At 45.2% G+C, this 13,842-nt stretch overlaps 1 protein-coding gene across 2 annotated transcripts in view; it reads right to left on the bottom strand.

Moving 5' to 3' along the window:
* The window catches only part of DNAJB6 (DnaJ heat shock protein family (Hsp40) member B6), an 82,863-nt gene that overhangs the window by 53,159 nt on the left and 15,862 nt on the right, over window positions 1-13,842 (bottom strand). For both annotated transcript variants that reach the window (NM_001257911.1, XM_015135376.3), the window contains 2 exon segments: window positions 1,954-2,063; window positions 7,624-7,714. In NM_001257911.1, coding sequence (NP_001244840.1) covers window positions 1,954-2,063; window positions 7,624-7,688 — 175 coding nt within the window. In that variant the 5' untranslated portion in view covers window positions 7,689-7,714.

Here is a 13,842-nt window from a genome sequence, read left to right as displayed (position 1 = left end):
TTGCGCAGGCAAGGCAGGTGGATTACTTAAAACCCAGGAGTTCAAGACCAGTCTGGGCAACACGGCAAAATCCCACCTTTAAACACAATACAAAAAAGTTAGCTGGGCACAGGGGCACCCACCCGTGCGTGGTCCCAGCTACTCGAAAAACCGAGATGGAAGAATCGCTTGAGCCTGGGAGGTCAAGACTGCAGCAAGCTGTGATCATGCCACTACATTCCAGCCTGGGCAACAGAGTGAGACTCCTTCTCAATTTGTAAAAAGTAAAAGAAAATCTCACATTCCACAAAATGGGAAAACAGGCTTATAAGCAAACCACTTACAAGCAGGTTCAGGTAGCCGATGCCATGGCAAGAACAATGACCATGTTTTGAAGATAACTCCAGCTTGCACTTAGGGCTGCCTAAAAGGATATGAAGCACACACCCCGCACCTCCCGAAAGAACCAAGCGACTCCTCAGTGTGAGAGTTTAAAGCTGCTCTATCAAGTATGAAGCTTCATTTTGGTCCTCACTTTTCCTAATGATGATACTAGTCCCTAAAACCCTGAATCTGGCAATACTGAATTAGCACACGAACAACAACAACCGAAGAACAAGATGGCAACACTGAGGCCTGTGCCCTCCTGTCACTCCGGCACACAAGTCCAAGGGAACGAGCCTGGCGCAGTGGCGCTTGGAGCCTGAGAGGATGATCACCTCAATCCAGGAGTTCAAGGCCTCCCCGGGAAACCTAACAAGACCCTCTCTCTTTAAAAAAAAAAAAAAAAACTTTCCAATGAATAAGCTCAACAGTTCAAGACCTTAAATGCCACATTTCAAGATGATTTCAAGTATCAGTGTTTTATGTCTTTTCATATTTTTGAAGTAAAATGTCTGGGATTTCCTCTAAAACAAAGGGGGTGGGCCACAGTGTCACCAGAGAAAGCAAGGCTGGTGGTGTGCTGGTAGCTGTTGAAGGTGGCAAGCTTACGCTGGGTTCCTTCTGTTTTGTTTTTTGTTTTGTTTTGTTTTTGGAGACAGAGTCTCGCACTGTCACCCAGGCTGGAGTACAGTGGTGCAATCTCAGCTCACTGCAACCTCCGCCTCAAACTGGGTTCCTTCTTTAAAAAATTAAAAAAAAAAAAAACACCCACATTTGTTGTAAATATGGGCCAATTACCTGACCATATGCAGATACACTTAACCTAACCAAGTGCCCACTTCCAGGGTTCTGGTAGTCCATCCCTAACTTTGTAAATGCCTCGGCCTTTGCTCGCAACAGGCCACCCAGCACTGCAGCAGACAGGGGCATTGTGTGGCCTTCCAGTTCTGTCACTGTTCCCCCACCCCAGGCCCCATGCACAGCCTCTTACTTCCCCACGGAACCCCAACTGCATCTAGGCAACAGCTGACCTCTGATCCCTCACCCATTTGTGAACTAAGCCAATGGATCTGACTTCCAGTAACATACAACACCTCTGCTCCAGACCCAGGAGGGGAAGACAGGCCTGAAATTTGCAAACTAAATTTTAGCTGTATGTTCCATCCCCTCTTCTTGGGAACTAATGACGTCCTCTCAAGTAGTAAAGCTGACTCCACTGGCACGGTATTGTTTAAGCCAGTGGGGGTGAGCGAGGTCAGAATGATCACACACAACAACGGGGGCAGGCACGCCACATGCACAGTGACCGGAGTTCTGCAACCTCCTCTCTCCCGGGTTCCTAGTCCTGTTTTAGAACAGCCGTCCTAAGAGTAACTACTAGAAGCCCTGGTACTCCACAGCACTCGCGGTTACCTCAATCAATTCACATCTTCACAAGAAAAGTAAAAACCTCTCGGGGGCCCAAAATTCAGTTGGCATCAAAAACAAGTCACTTGAGTCCATACTGTGCTACCCTGAGGAGGATCCCAACACCCACTCCGCATTCCGGCATGCCCGCTCAGGGTCCTTCAGCAGCTTGGTGTCACTCACCATCCGACAGCACTTCATATGCCTCCGCTACTTGTTTGAATTTTCTCTCTGCTTCTTCTTTATTCTCAGGATTTTTATCTGGATGCCACTTCAGTGCCAGTTTCCGATACCTTGAAAAGAATAAAGGATACTGATCACATTCTAAACCCAGAAATCAACTATGCTTTTGAAACTAACATCATTAACCACGAGAATGGCTTCAGAGCTGCCAACTGGTGAGATGAATACCAGTTTTAATTGTAAAACCTCCCTTTTCTCTACAATGAAATACACAAAGTTCTAAAATCCAGATAGCCAGGTGAGGTGGTGTGTTGCCAGATAGACCCAGCTACTCCAGAGGCTAAGGGGTGGCAACGGCTTGAGGCCAGGAGTTTAAGGCTACAGTAAGCTATGATCACACCACTGTAACCCAGCCGGGGCGACAGAACAAGACCGTCTCAAAATTAAGTGTAAAAATACTCATTAAAGTAAGTTTTCTAAACAAAATCCTGATAGCATAATACAAACAAACCTCTGGAGAGAGAAAAATGAAGATCACAGTGTCCACAACATGGACTGACAGTGACAGGAAGTAAAGGGGAAAACGCCAGATGTGGTGGCTCACGCCTGTAATCCCAGCACTTTGGGAGGCTGAGGTGGGCGTATCACCTGAGGTCAGGAGTTCAAGACCAGCCTGGCCAACATGGAGAAACCCCGACTCCACTTAAAATACAAAATTAGCCAGGCATGGGGGTGCATACCCGTAATCGCAGCTACTCAGGAGGCTGCGGCAGGAGAATCACTGGAACCCAAGAGGCAGAGGTTGTGGTGAGCTGAGATCACCCCACTGCACTCCAGCCTGGGCAACAAGAGCGAAACTCCGTCTCAAAAAATTTTTAAAAAGGGAGAAAAAGGCCTGGGTCACTGAGCAGTAAGATCGAACATCACCATCCATATCCTTCCATGTTCTGATTCCCAGGACCCTACTTCCTCAGCCAGTCCACTACTGAGCTCATCTGTGTGCCAAAGGTGAGTCGCCTGCCACCAAACAGGCCAGGATCTCAGGATCTTTCAAACACCCTCTGTGCTATATTCAAGATCTAAACAGAGTTAAAACACTGACTTCCTTCCCATCCTTGATGATAAAGATCTTGCCTTACAGACTTTACAGGCTTGGCTTTTAGATTCTGTAACTTCAGACTTCATTAGCACACAGATTCACTTTAATTTCCTAATTTTTTTTTAAGTACAAAGAGGGGCTATTAACACCCAGTACAGACATATCCATGAGGTCATAAATGCATGCTAGAAAACTAGGGCTGGATTTTATCACTGCCCTGTCTGCCCTTGTTTCTCTGTGCCAGATCCTCAGTGCCCCTTTCCATACAGGGATGTTTTTCTCATAGAGTAATCATATGAACAGTTTTTATGACCTCCTTTTGGTCTGAAATACTTTTGAACAGAATTTCTTTCTTTAAAAAAAAAAAAAAAAAAAAACAGACACGGGGTCTTACTATGTTGCCCAAGCTGGTCTCGAACTCCTGGGCTCAAGTGATCCTTCTGCCTTGGCCTCCCGAAGTGCTGGGATTGCAGGCATAAGCTACCGTGTGGGGCCTGAACATAATTTCAAGAGGAGGATTTATAAAACAATTTTCTCTAATCATATGATTGGTGTCATTTTCCCATTTGCCAAGGTAGTCTCACTTAAAAAAAAATAAGGAAAAGAAATGGATAATTTCATCCGCTGCCTTTACTTGGGGTTAACGTGGTTCTTAAACACCTTCATCTTGGAACTCTCCAAGTGGGGCCCTCTTGGGTTCCTGGTGGTGGGTTTTGAAAGATAAGGGAAAGCACATTTTGAGCATCTCTGGGTACCACAGTGCGGAACACTTAGGACCCAGCGCTGTTTCAGAGGAATCTGAAGTCTGCTTTTAGTTTTCAGAGACACGGCTTGTTGTAAAACATCAGAAGACATGACTTCCAGGACTCAAGCAGCAAGCCAGGATTCTAGGTTGGCTGCTGTGTCATCTTTGAAGTCAAGACTAAGCTGGGTTCGACCTTCAAGAGTCCTCGTTTTGACAATAATTCAGCCTACGGAACTCATGTGAATACTACTATGTAGAAATAAAGCCTAGACCTTGAGCGAACATCTGTATATTGGTTGAAAATGATAGTGGTAACCGTTGATCCCCCTTACGTCATTTGACGTTTGGAAAATTCCAGTAATTACCATTTTTGCAACGAATATGGATACCACGTAGTACTTTGGTGTTACCTGCTTTTGAAAAATAAAGTCTTTGGTTCACCCAGTGAAAAAAAAAACACTGACTTCCACAAAGATTCTAGGACCAAGGTCACATTCTGTTGCAGAGTTTCAACTGACCAAATAATTGCATGCTATTTAAATACGAAAAAAAAAGCCCAGGTGCAGTGGCTCACACCTGTAATCCCAGCACTCTGGCAGGCCGAGGCGGGTGGATCACCTGGTCAGGAGTTCGAGACCAACCTGGCCAACATGGCAAAACCCCATCTCTACTAAAAATCCAAAAAGCCGGGCATGAAGGTGTGCGTCTGTAATCCCAGCTACTCAGGAGGCTGATGCAGAATTGCTTGAACCCAGAAGGCAGAGGTTGCAGTGAGCCAACATCATGCCACTGAACTCCAGGCTGGGTGACACAGCGAGCCTCCGGCTCAACATGAATACGTGAATGAATACAAAAAAATTCTCTAATCAGCAAAACCTAAGCAGCATATATTCAAAAGGAGGATAATGTTAAAAAAGAGAAGCAGTATACCCCTCAAAATCTCAGACTAGTATACAAATCTGACAGTGCTTTTAACACTTGGCAAGTTATTACTGTAAAGCTGTCGTGGCTCAATTTAACTTGCAACATGTTCAACAAAACCTTGGCTTAACCATACTAAAATCTGATTAAAGCTGGAGTCCAGAATACTAAACAGTAATTTATGTCACTGTGGACCTAAATAAACATGTAGCAGTGGATCAAATAACCCTAAATGTGCCAGAAATCCTTAAAAATAACAGACCATACAAAAGACAAAAGAGAAAAAATGATTAGTGTGCAGTACTACCTACCATCTAGTGTTCATATGAAAACTTGGTAACAGATGAGAATGCAGGACAAGATTCAACTGTGTATGCCCCAGTCATACACCTACTAAAATCTTTAAAAATCAAGGTGTAATACAACATATGACATGCAAGTGTAAACAGTGCCAAATGACTTTGAATGTTGACCTTCAGATCTGCTGGACCTGCACACCAGTACTTCAGCACCAAGGAAGGAAGGCCCATGGTGTGTGATTCAAACACAGGAAGAGTCTGGTATCTCAGGAGAGATGCGGAATAGGTGGCAGCCACAGACCTTTAAGTCCTCAAACAAAAACTGTCAACAGACACAAAGCCAAGGGTACACAAGGTAGACTGTTCTAACAGCATGTACCCCATAGCTATCATTCTGCTCATTTTTAAAAGTCAGCATTTATACAACTGTACCCTCAGGAGTGCAGGAAATCTCACTGCTTTTAAAGGTTAATAGCCTGTTCTAAATTCCTACTTCAACATCATGCTAGAGACACTCAGCAACTTGTATGTTCTCACAAATAACTAAAACCAATCTACTCTCTAATGACCTCTATCATAAAGGTATGTAAGTTCCATCATTACTGAAAGTACTGTACACATATTATGCTTATCCACTGATAAGGTCTGGCTGTGTCCCCACTCAAATCTCAACTTGAGTTTTATCTCCCAGAACTCCCAGGTGTTGTGGGAGGGACCCAGGGGAGGTAACTGAATCAGGGGGACTGGTCTTTCCCGTGCTATTCTCGTGACAGTGAATAAGCCTCACAAGACCTGATGGCTTTATAAGGGGTTTCCGCTTTTGCTTCTTCCGCGTTCTCCTGCTGCCACCATGTAAGTGCCTTTTGCCCTCTACCATGTTTATAAGACCTCCCCAGCCATGTGGAACTGTTAAGTCAAATTAAACCTCCTTTTCTTCCCAGTCTTGGGTAAGTCTTTTATCAGCAGTGTACACACAGACTAATACATCCATTAACTTATTCAAGAAGAGCAAAGTATTTGTCTTCATTCTATAATCTGTCAAGCTGTTAACACTATTGATAAGAACAGTGTGTGCCTCAAGTGTACAGCATAGGCTTCCTCAGTGTGGGAAACCTCACTCCATTGGTGACAATATCAGGGCCTGCCTGACCTCTCCTCAGTGGGCTGCTTCTACTAGGTTCCTTGGCAGAGGTTTCAAATAATCTGCAGGCAACGTCAGCTCTGCCCAACAGTAATCATCCTGACTTGGCCTTTTTTTTTTTTTTTTTTTTTTTTTGAGAGACAGGGTCTCGGCTCAGTTGCCCAAGCTGGAGTGCAGTGGCGCGAACATGGCTCACTGCAGCCTCAACCTCCTGGGTTCAAGCAACTGTCCTGCCTCAGCCTCTGGAGCAGCTGGGATTACAGGCATATGCCACCACACCCTTTTTTTTTTTTGGTCAAGACAGTATCTCATTTCGTTGCCCAGGCTCGTCTCAAACCCCTGGGCTTGAGACTGACCCTCCCACGTAGACCTCTCGAGGTACTGGGATTAGAGGTGTGAGCCACTTGCCTGGCTGTAATTTAGCATTTTAAAATGAACTATCTCAGCTACGCACAGTGGCTCACATCTATAATCGCAGCAATCTGGGAGGCCAAGGCGAGAGGATTGCTTGAGCCCAGGAGTTTGAGACCAGCCTGAGCAACATAGTGAGACTCTATTTTTCTATTAAAATTTAAAAATTAATCAAAATGAACTATTTGGTCCAAAAACAAAGTTAATTCTATCTTCAGGCCCACTAAGTCTAGCAGTATAAACTTCATTATTTATTAACAATTTTTTTTTTTAAGCTAACAGAGCAGAGAGTTTATTGAGAGTACACGCCAAGAGAGATGTGGGTTGTCCTGACTGGAAAACAGCCCATAGAGTCCTGTGTTGTGGTTTTTATTAGGTCAGACTTTTTCTTTTTTTTTGCATTGTTATTTTTTTTATTATTATACTAACTATTCCAGGCTAACTGCTCTCTAGCTATGTGAATATCTAACAATCTGTCTCATGATGTCTTTGCTGTACACTCTACATTCACAGTTAGCATTTCATTAATTAAACAGACTGAGGTTACCGTGAGAGCCTTCTACGGCTGGAACTGCCCTCCTCACATTGGCCAGGCCCTGGTCACACAGATGCAGGTGCAACAGGCAGTGGTGCAGTTCTCAAACTTTCATATGAATCAGAAGGGACTCCAATGGCAGAGGCTGGAGCCCAACAACCACACCAGGAAAATCCGAGTGCTACCTACTCTGGGCCCCTGCCTTGCAAAAGGGCACTCAAGAGTGCCAAGTCAGCTCCATTTTCAAAGTCCAAAGTAAAAGATGTTTGGGATTATTTCACATCCTCGGTAACTTTTTCAACAACTTCAGATATAAACCAAGTGACTAACAAAGAGCAAAGCCCAGACCTAGACTGCAAATGCTCCTTGTTAACTGCTCTGTCAAATTAAACTACATGGCATTCAAAGACTGGTATACTACACTAAAAGTAGTTTTCATAGGCAATAGAAAAAGTTACACTACTCAATTACCAATGTACCACTGTGCAGATGCATTATCTCAGAAATAAAATTACTTACGCCTTTTTAATATCCTCGGGTGAGGCATGTCTCTGCACGCCTAGAACTTCATAGTAATCCACCATGTTTTAAGAGATTGTTGGAATGGGTCCTGCAAGTAAAAACAGGTGGTCAGTGATGAGGATGCTGGGGATAGGCAAGTCACGGTGGTGGGACGGGTCTGGAGAGGGAGAAAGAGATGGTGTCGCCTTAGCACCTACTGGCCTCCACTAGAGCTAACCACTAGCCAGGCTGGGCCAAGACCTCGTCTGGGAACTGGTTCCCAGATTCACGCCCTAAGACTCTTCTACAGCTAACCACTAGCCTGCTGGGCTAAGACCTTGTCTGGGAACTGGCTCTCAGATTCATGCCCTAAGACCCTTCTAGAGATGGGGGGAAAAGCTCTGAAATAGCCTAAACTAAATAAAAACAACAGGTGACTCTGAGGCAGAGACTCCATGCCACTTGACCACTAGCTGACAGAGTCTGTCGTGTGTTCCTAGACACGGTCTGTGCTCAGGGAACGTCAGTTACCTCTTTCATTCAATGCATTCCTGTGCCAGGCGTTGGGCAAGACCATGGGGCTCCAAGGACAAACACGCTGTCCCTGCCCTGAACCAACTTCACATGGGAACAATAGAAAGCCATCCTTCCACCATTCTGTCACCCACACAGGGAACAGTAAAAGCCCTCCCACATATCTCCCAAGAGAGAAAGACCTTTGACTACACAGTGGTTAGTGTAACTTTACCCTCTGGCTCCAAGCTCCCATCCATTCCTCTACCAAACAAATACAGTATTGCCGGCTGACCACACTAATTAGATGGTATCACTACGGATTAGAAGGTGGAGAGAAAACCAGCAGCAGAGATTCGTTCCCTAAGTTCCCCTATGGCTTACGTGGTTCAGCCCTGTTACTTCTCCGGGCAGTAAAACGTTCAGCGAAACCCACTCTGCTCCTGCCAGCTCTGAAGGAGGATGCAGCCTCTGGTCCCACAAGGAGGAACTACACACACACTGTTGCTTTAAGACATGATGTTTCTTAACCAATTTACTTCTTTAACTTTCACTGGCTAACCTACTCTATTAAATCAACAATCAAGAATCTGCAGAGCCTGGCACGGCAATTCACATCCCTAATCCCAGCACTTTGAGAGGCCAAGGCGGAGCGGATCACAGGGTCAGGAGATCGAGATCATCTGGGCCAACCAACATGGTGAAACTCCGTCTCTACTAAAAACACAAAAATTAGCCGGGTGTGGTGGCACACGCCTGTAGTCCCAGCTATTTGGGAGGCTGAGGCAGGAGAATCTCTTGAACCCGGGAAGTGGAGGTTGCAGTGAACCAAAATCGCACCACTGCACTCCAGCCCGGGCAACACAGGGAGATTCCATCTCAAAAAAAAACAGTGCCGGGTGCAATGGCTCACACCTGTAACCCCAGCACTTTGGGAGGTTGAGGTGGGCGGATCACTTGATGTCAGGAGTTCGAGATCAGCCTGGCCAACATGGTGAAACCTCATCTCTACTAAAAATACAAAAATTAGTCGGCGTCACGGTGCACGTCTCTAGTCCTAGCTACTCAGGAGGCTGAGGCAGGAGAATCGCTTGAACCCAGGAGGCGGAGGCTGCAGTGAGCTGAGATCGCGCCACCGCACTCCAGCCTGGACAACAGAGCGAGACTGTCTCAAAAAAAAAAAAAAAGGGCAAGAAGGAAAAAGAAAAAGAAAAAAAAACATTATCACGAAACCACAAAGAAACATCTGTGGAAACTTCAACTCTTGGGTTTTTTTGTTTTTGTTTTTTAATTGAGACAGAGTCTCGGTTTGTTGCTGGTCTTGGTCTCAAACTCCTGGGCTCAAGGATTCCTCCCACCTCAGCCTCCCCAAGTGCTGGGACTGCAGGCACGAGCCACCACACCTGTACCTTGTTTTTTATGGAAGTCCTTTAATCAAAAAACAAAAAACTATAATGGAAATCATGATCTATCTAGATGTATATAAACTACATTATCAATTCGATGGAATGACTAACATCAAACTTAGAAAGGAATGTACATCTTCAAATACATGAGAGCAAAGATTCTAGGTGTTAAGTTTAAAATGTCAACCACAAGATACAGAATTTAAAGTATCAAAATGTTCTTTTTCTTAAGTAGATCTGTTCCCAGTATTTTTAAAATTACAACTCAGAAAAAAACTTGTATGGTTCCTATTTTCTTGTAATTATTCCAACTTAACATTATCAGCTTTGCTGGACACATAATAAAACAAAATAAAATATTAATTGGAGAAGGTGCCTAAGGGTATACCACCATACAGTTCTTTCCACTCCATTTGGAAATATTCAATATAACATTTTAGGGACTTTTTTATGTAATAAGTTACAAGGTAAGGACACCCAATTATGAAAGATTTCCTCCCTGGTAGTTAGAACGACATGGCAACATACAGAATTCAAACCACACCAGTCCAACCAGTCTCTAGAGAAAAGACAGGAGTCGATTCCCGTAAGCAGGAACACTGCAATCTTCTTTCAGTAACTAAAAACCTGCCCATCAGTCACAGCACACAGAGCAGAGCAGCCAACAAGCAGCAGGAAAGCCAGCATTTCCTCACATCTCTCTCACTCCCTTGGCTGAGTGACTATGTGAGGTTATTTTCACTTGAGCTCCAGTTTGATGCCAAGGATCTGAGGTGCCGTTTTGGCAGTGATGCCAGCAGCAGTACCTAGCAGAAACAGGGGGAAGCTGCTAATCCACCCTCACTAACAGAACAAGAGCAGAAATCTCAGTACCAATCTTCCCATGCCAGACATCTGGATCATCCCCTGAACACTATATATAGCAAGAGGCCACACACCAAGCACACGTACTCTCGCAAGTCCAAACAGCTCATCCTCTATCTACACTTGTGTGCCTGTGTTTATGCATGTGGTGGTGGGAATGGGAAGAAGACACCCCCCGAGGCAGCCAGCATAGAGGTGAGAACGTGGGTGTGGGCGAGGGCCGCGAGGGCCGCATGGCCAGCTGGGGAATGCTGTGATTTACTTCATCACCAAAAACACTCACTGAAAGCCTGCTCTGACATGTACGTGCAGCATCCACTAAGGGCACCCAGTATTCACAGCACTCCATCAAATGGCTAGTGTCCTTACTAAATGAAGGCTACCCTACAAGGAAAGCGTAAAGGCAGTAATGACAGCCACCCCCTGTAGGGGATGCCCTCACCTCCGCCACCGTCCTGCACTGCTTACCCGTAGCCTCTCCACTCCCTTGCATGGACTCATCCCCCAGTTCTGCTGCAGCTCCCCACTGCCTGCCACTGGAGGCTCTTATTTAAGGTCAGTAAAAAACCTACAGCACCACCCACAGACGAGTTTCCCAACTTTACTTGTCCGACTTCTCTCTCCATCTAACTTCCATCACCAGCTTTCACCCCTCCACTGGCCCGCTGAAGAAACTACGGGAACTCTAAAGGCTCAAGGCCAACTCTCATCCAACATGTGGGTTTTCATCCTTTCCCCTTACGTAAGTATCATTTACTTAGCACTGAGTCCCAAATGTAAGTTCCAAGCTCAGGGCTCTCCTAGGCAGTTCAGACACAAATAGACAGATGACTACTTGACACAGCCACTTGGATGTCCAGCAGACATCCCAAATAGAACACGACCAAAATTTAACTCTTAATCCTTCTCACCCACTACACACCTGGTCTTTCTCTAGTAAATTCTTTTTTTTTTTTTTGAGACAGAGTCTCGCTTAGTCGCCCAGGCTGGAGTGCAGTGGCGCGATCTCGGCTCACTGCAAGCTCCGCCTCCCGGGTTCACGCCATTCTCCTGCCTCAGCCTCCTGAGTAACTGGGACTACAGGCGCCCACCGCCTCGCCCGGCTAATTTTTTGCATTTTTAGTAGAGACGGGGTTTCACAGTGTTAGCCAGGATGGTCTCGATCTCCTGACCTTGTGATCCGCCCGCCTCGGCCTCCCAAAGTGCTGGGATTACAGGCGTGAGCCACCGCGCCCGGCCGTAAATTCTACCTTGAGCTCTGAGGTACCTGTGAAATGTTCACCTTCACCAACATCACAACTCAGCACACAGACACAAATGAATCACAAAATTCTGCCGAGTCTACCTCTGAAATATCTGAAGTTCATTCACTGTTCTTTATCTTCACCAGCATCATTCTCTCTTACCCTGACCTACAGCAGCCTCTAATTTCATCCTGCCCTCTGCTCTCACAGATGTCAGCTACCTCTGAAATATCTGAAGTTCATTCACTGTTCTTTATCTTCACCAGCATCATTCTCTCTTACCCTGACCTACAGCAGCCTCTAATTTCATCCTGCCCTCTGCTCTCACAGATGTCAGCTTATAAATGTGCAGATATTGGCTGGGCACAACGGCACACACCCGTCATCCTGGCACTTTGTGAGACCAAAGTGGGAGGGCTGCTTGAGCCCAGGAGTTGGGAGACCAGTTCGAGATCGTGCCACAGCACTCCAGTTTGGGTTAGAGTAAGACCCTGTCTCCAAAAAAATGAAAATAAAATTTTTTTAAAAATTAAAATTAAAAATGAATAGCTGGGTGCGGTGGCTCACACCTGTAATCCCAGCACTCTGGGAGGCAAAGGTGGGTGGATCACCTGAGGTCGGGAGTTCAAGACCAGACTGATCAACATGAATAAACCCCGTCTCTACTAAAAATACAAAACCAGTTAGGCGTGGTGGCACATGCCTGTAATCCCAGCTACTCAGGAGGCAGAGGCAGAAGAATTGCTTGAACCCGGGAGGCGGAGGCTGTGGTGGAGCCAAGATCACGCCATTGCACTCCAGCCTGGGCAACAAGAACGAAACTCCACCTCAAAAAGAATAAATGCCAACTCAAAAAAAAAAAAAAATGAATAAATGTGTAGATTATTATCACAACAGATACAATCTGTGGTCCTGCCCCGGACAAAACCAGCTATAAAGGATAGGTCAATTCAGAATTAGATGAAATAAAAATTTACTATACTGGCTAATGCTAGATCAAGCAAGAAAATTTAAAAAGCTATCCAAAAATCAGACTCAGGCCAGGCAAAGTGGCTCACTTCTATAATTCCAGCACTTCGGGAGCCAAGGCAGGAGGACTGCTTGAGCCCAGGAGTTCAAGATCAGCCTGGAAACACAGTGAAACTCTGCGCAACAAAAGAAATTTTTAAGTAGCTGTGCATGGTGGCATGTGTCTGTCATCCCAGCTACTACTCATGAGGTTGAGGTGGGAGATCACTTGAGCCAGGAAGGTCATCAAGGCTGCCATGAGTCATGACTGCACCACGGCATTCCAGCATAGGCAACAGAAGGAGACCCTATCTCCCATCAAAGCACTAACCAGGCCCAACTTATCACACACAAAAAAATATATATATATACACACACACACGCACATACACACACACACCCACACACACCTGGTCAAGAAAAACAAGGGGACAACCCGTAACTAAGAATAAATGACAACTAAATACGATCTGGGTTCCTCCGATGGTTTCTAGAACAGGAAAAGGACATTAGCAGAAAAACAGGTGGAATGTGAATAAAGTCCACATTTAACAGTACTGTAGTGGTGTCAACTGCTTACTTCTGAGAAATTCACCAGTTACCACAGTTACAGAAGGATTAAGGAAAGTTGGGTGAAGTGTATACAGGAAAATCCCTGTACTATCTTTACAACTTCTCTGTAAATCTATAACTATTTCAAAATAAAGTTTAAAAAGTTCAAAAAGACGAAATGTATGTCAAAAGGACACAGATACCAAACTGGACCAGGTGCGGTAGCTCACACCTGTAATCCCAACACTTTGGGAGCCCAAGGCGGACAAATTGCGTGAACCCAGCAGTTCGAGCCCAGCCTTGGCAACAAGGCGAAAGAGTCTCTACAAAACATTTTAAAAATTAAAAAGAAAAAAAATTGATAGGGCAATCCATGACCTAAACCAGAATGTGGGCTTCAAAATGAATTGACGGAACTGCATTTAAAACCTACATTTAAAATACTTGAGTTCATGTCACTCTAAAAAGCCAGCAAGCACTAAGAATCAAGGATTTACCACCCTGCCTTCCCTGTACAGGGAAGCAGTAATGTTCACAGCAAAGGAACTTGGAAGTGGAACTGGGTGTTTATCGTAAATAAGCCGTGGTTCCTTGGAAAACTACCTACCTTCATTGTGGTTCCTTCCCCACCCTGTGAAGTGGGTGACAAC

The sequence above is a fragment of the Macaca mulatta genome, chromosome 3 (genome assembly GCF_049350105.2).
Source record: "Macaca mulatta isolate MMU2019108-1 chromosome 3, T2T-MMU8v2.0, whole genome shotgun sequence".
Taxonomy (NCBI): Eukaryota; Metazoa; Chordata; class Mammalia; order Primates; family Cercopithecidae; genus Macaca; species Macaca mulatta.
Note: the sequence above shows the minus strand (reverse complement) of the source record. Positions and strands in the feature narration are given on the sequence as shown.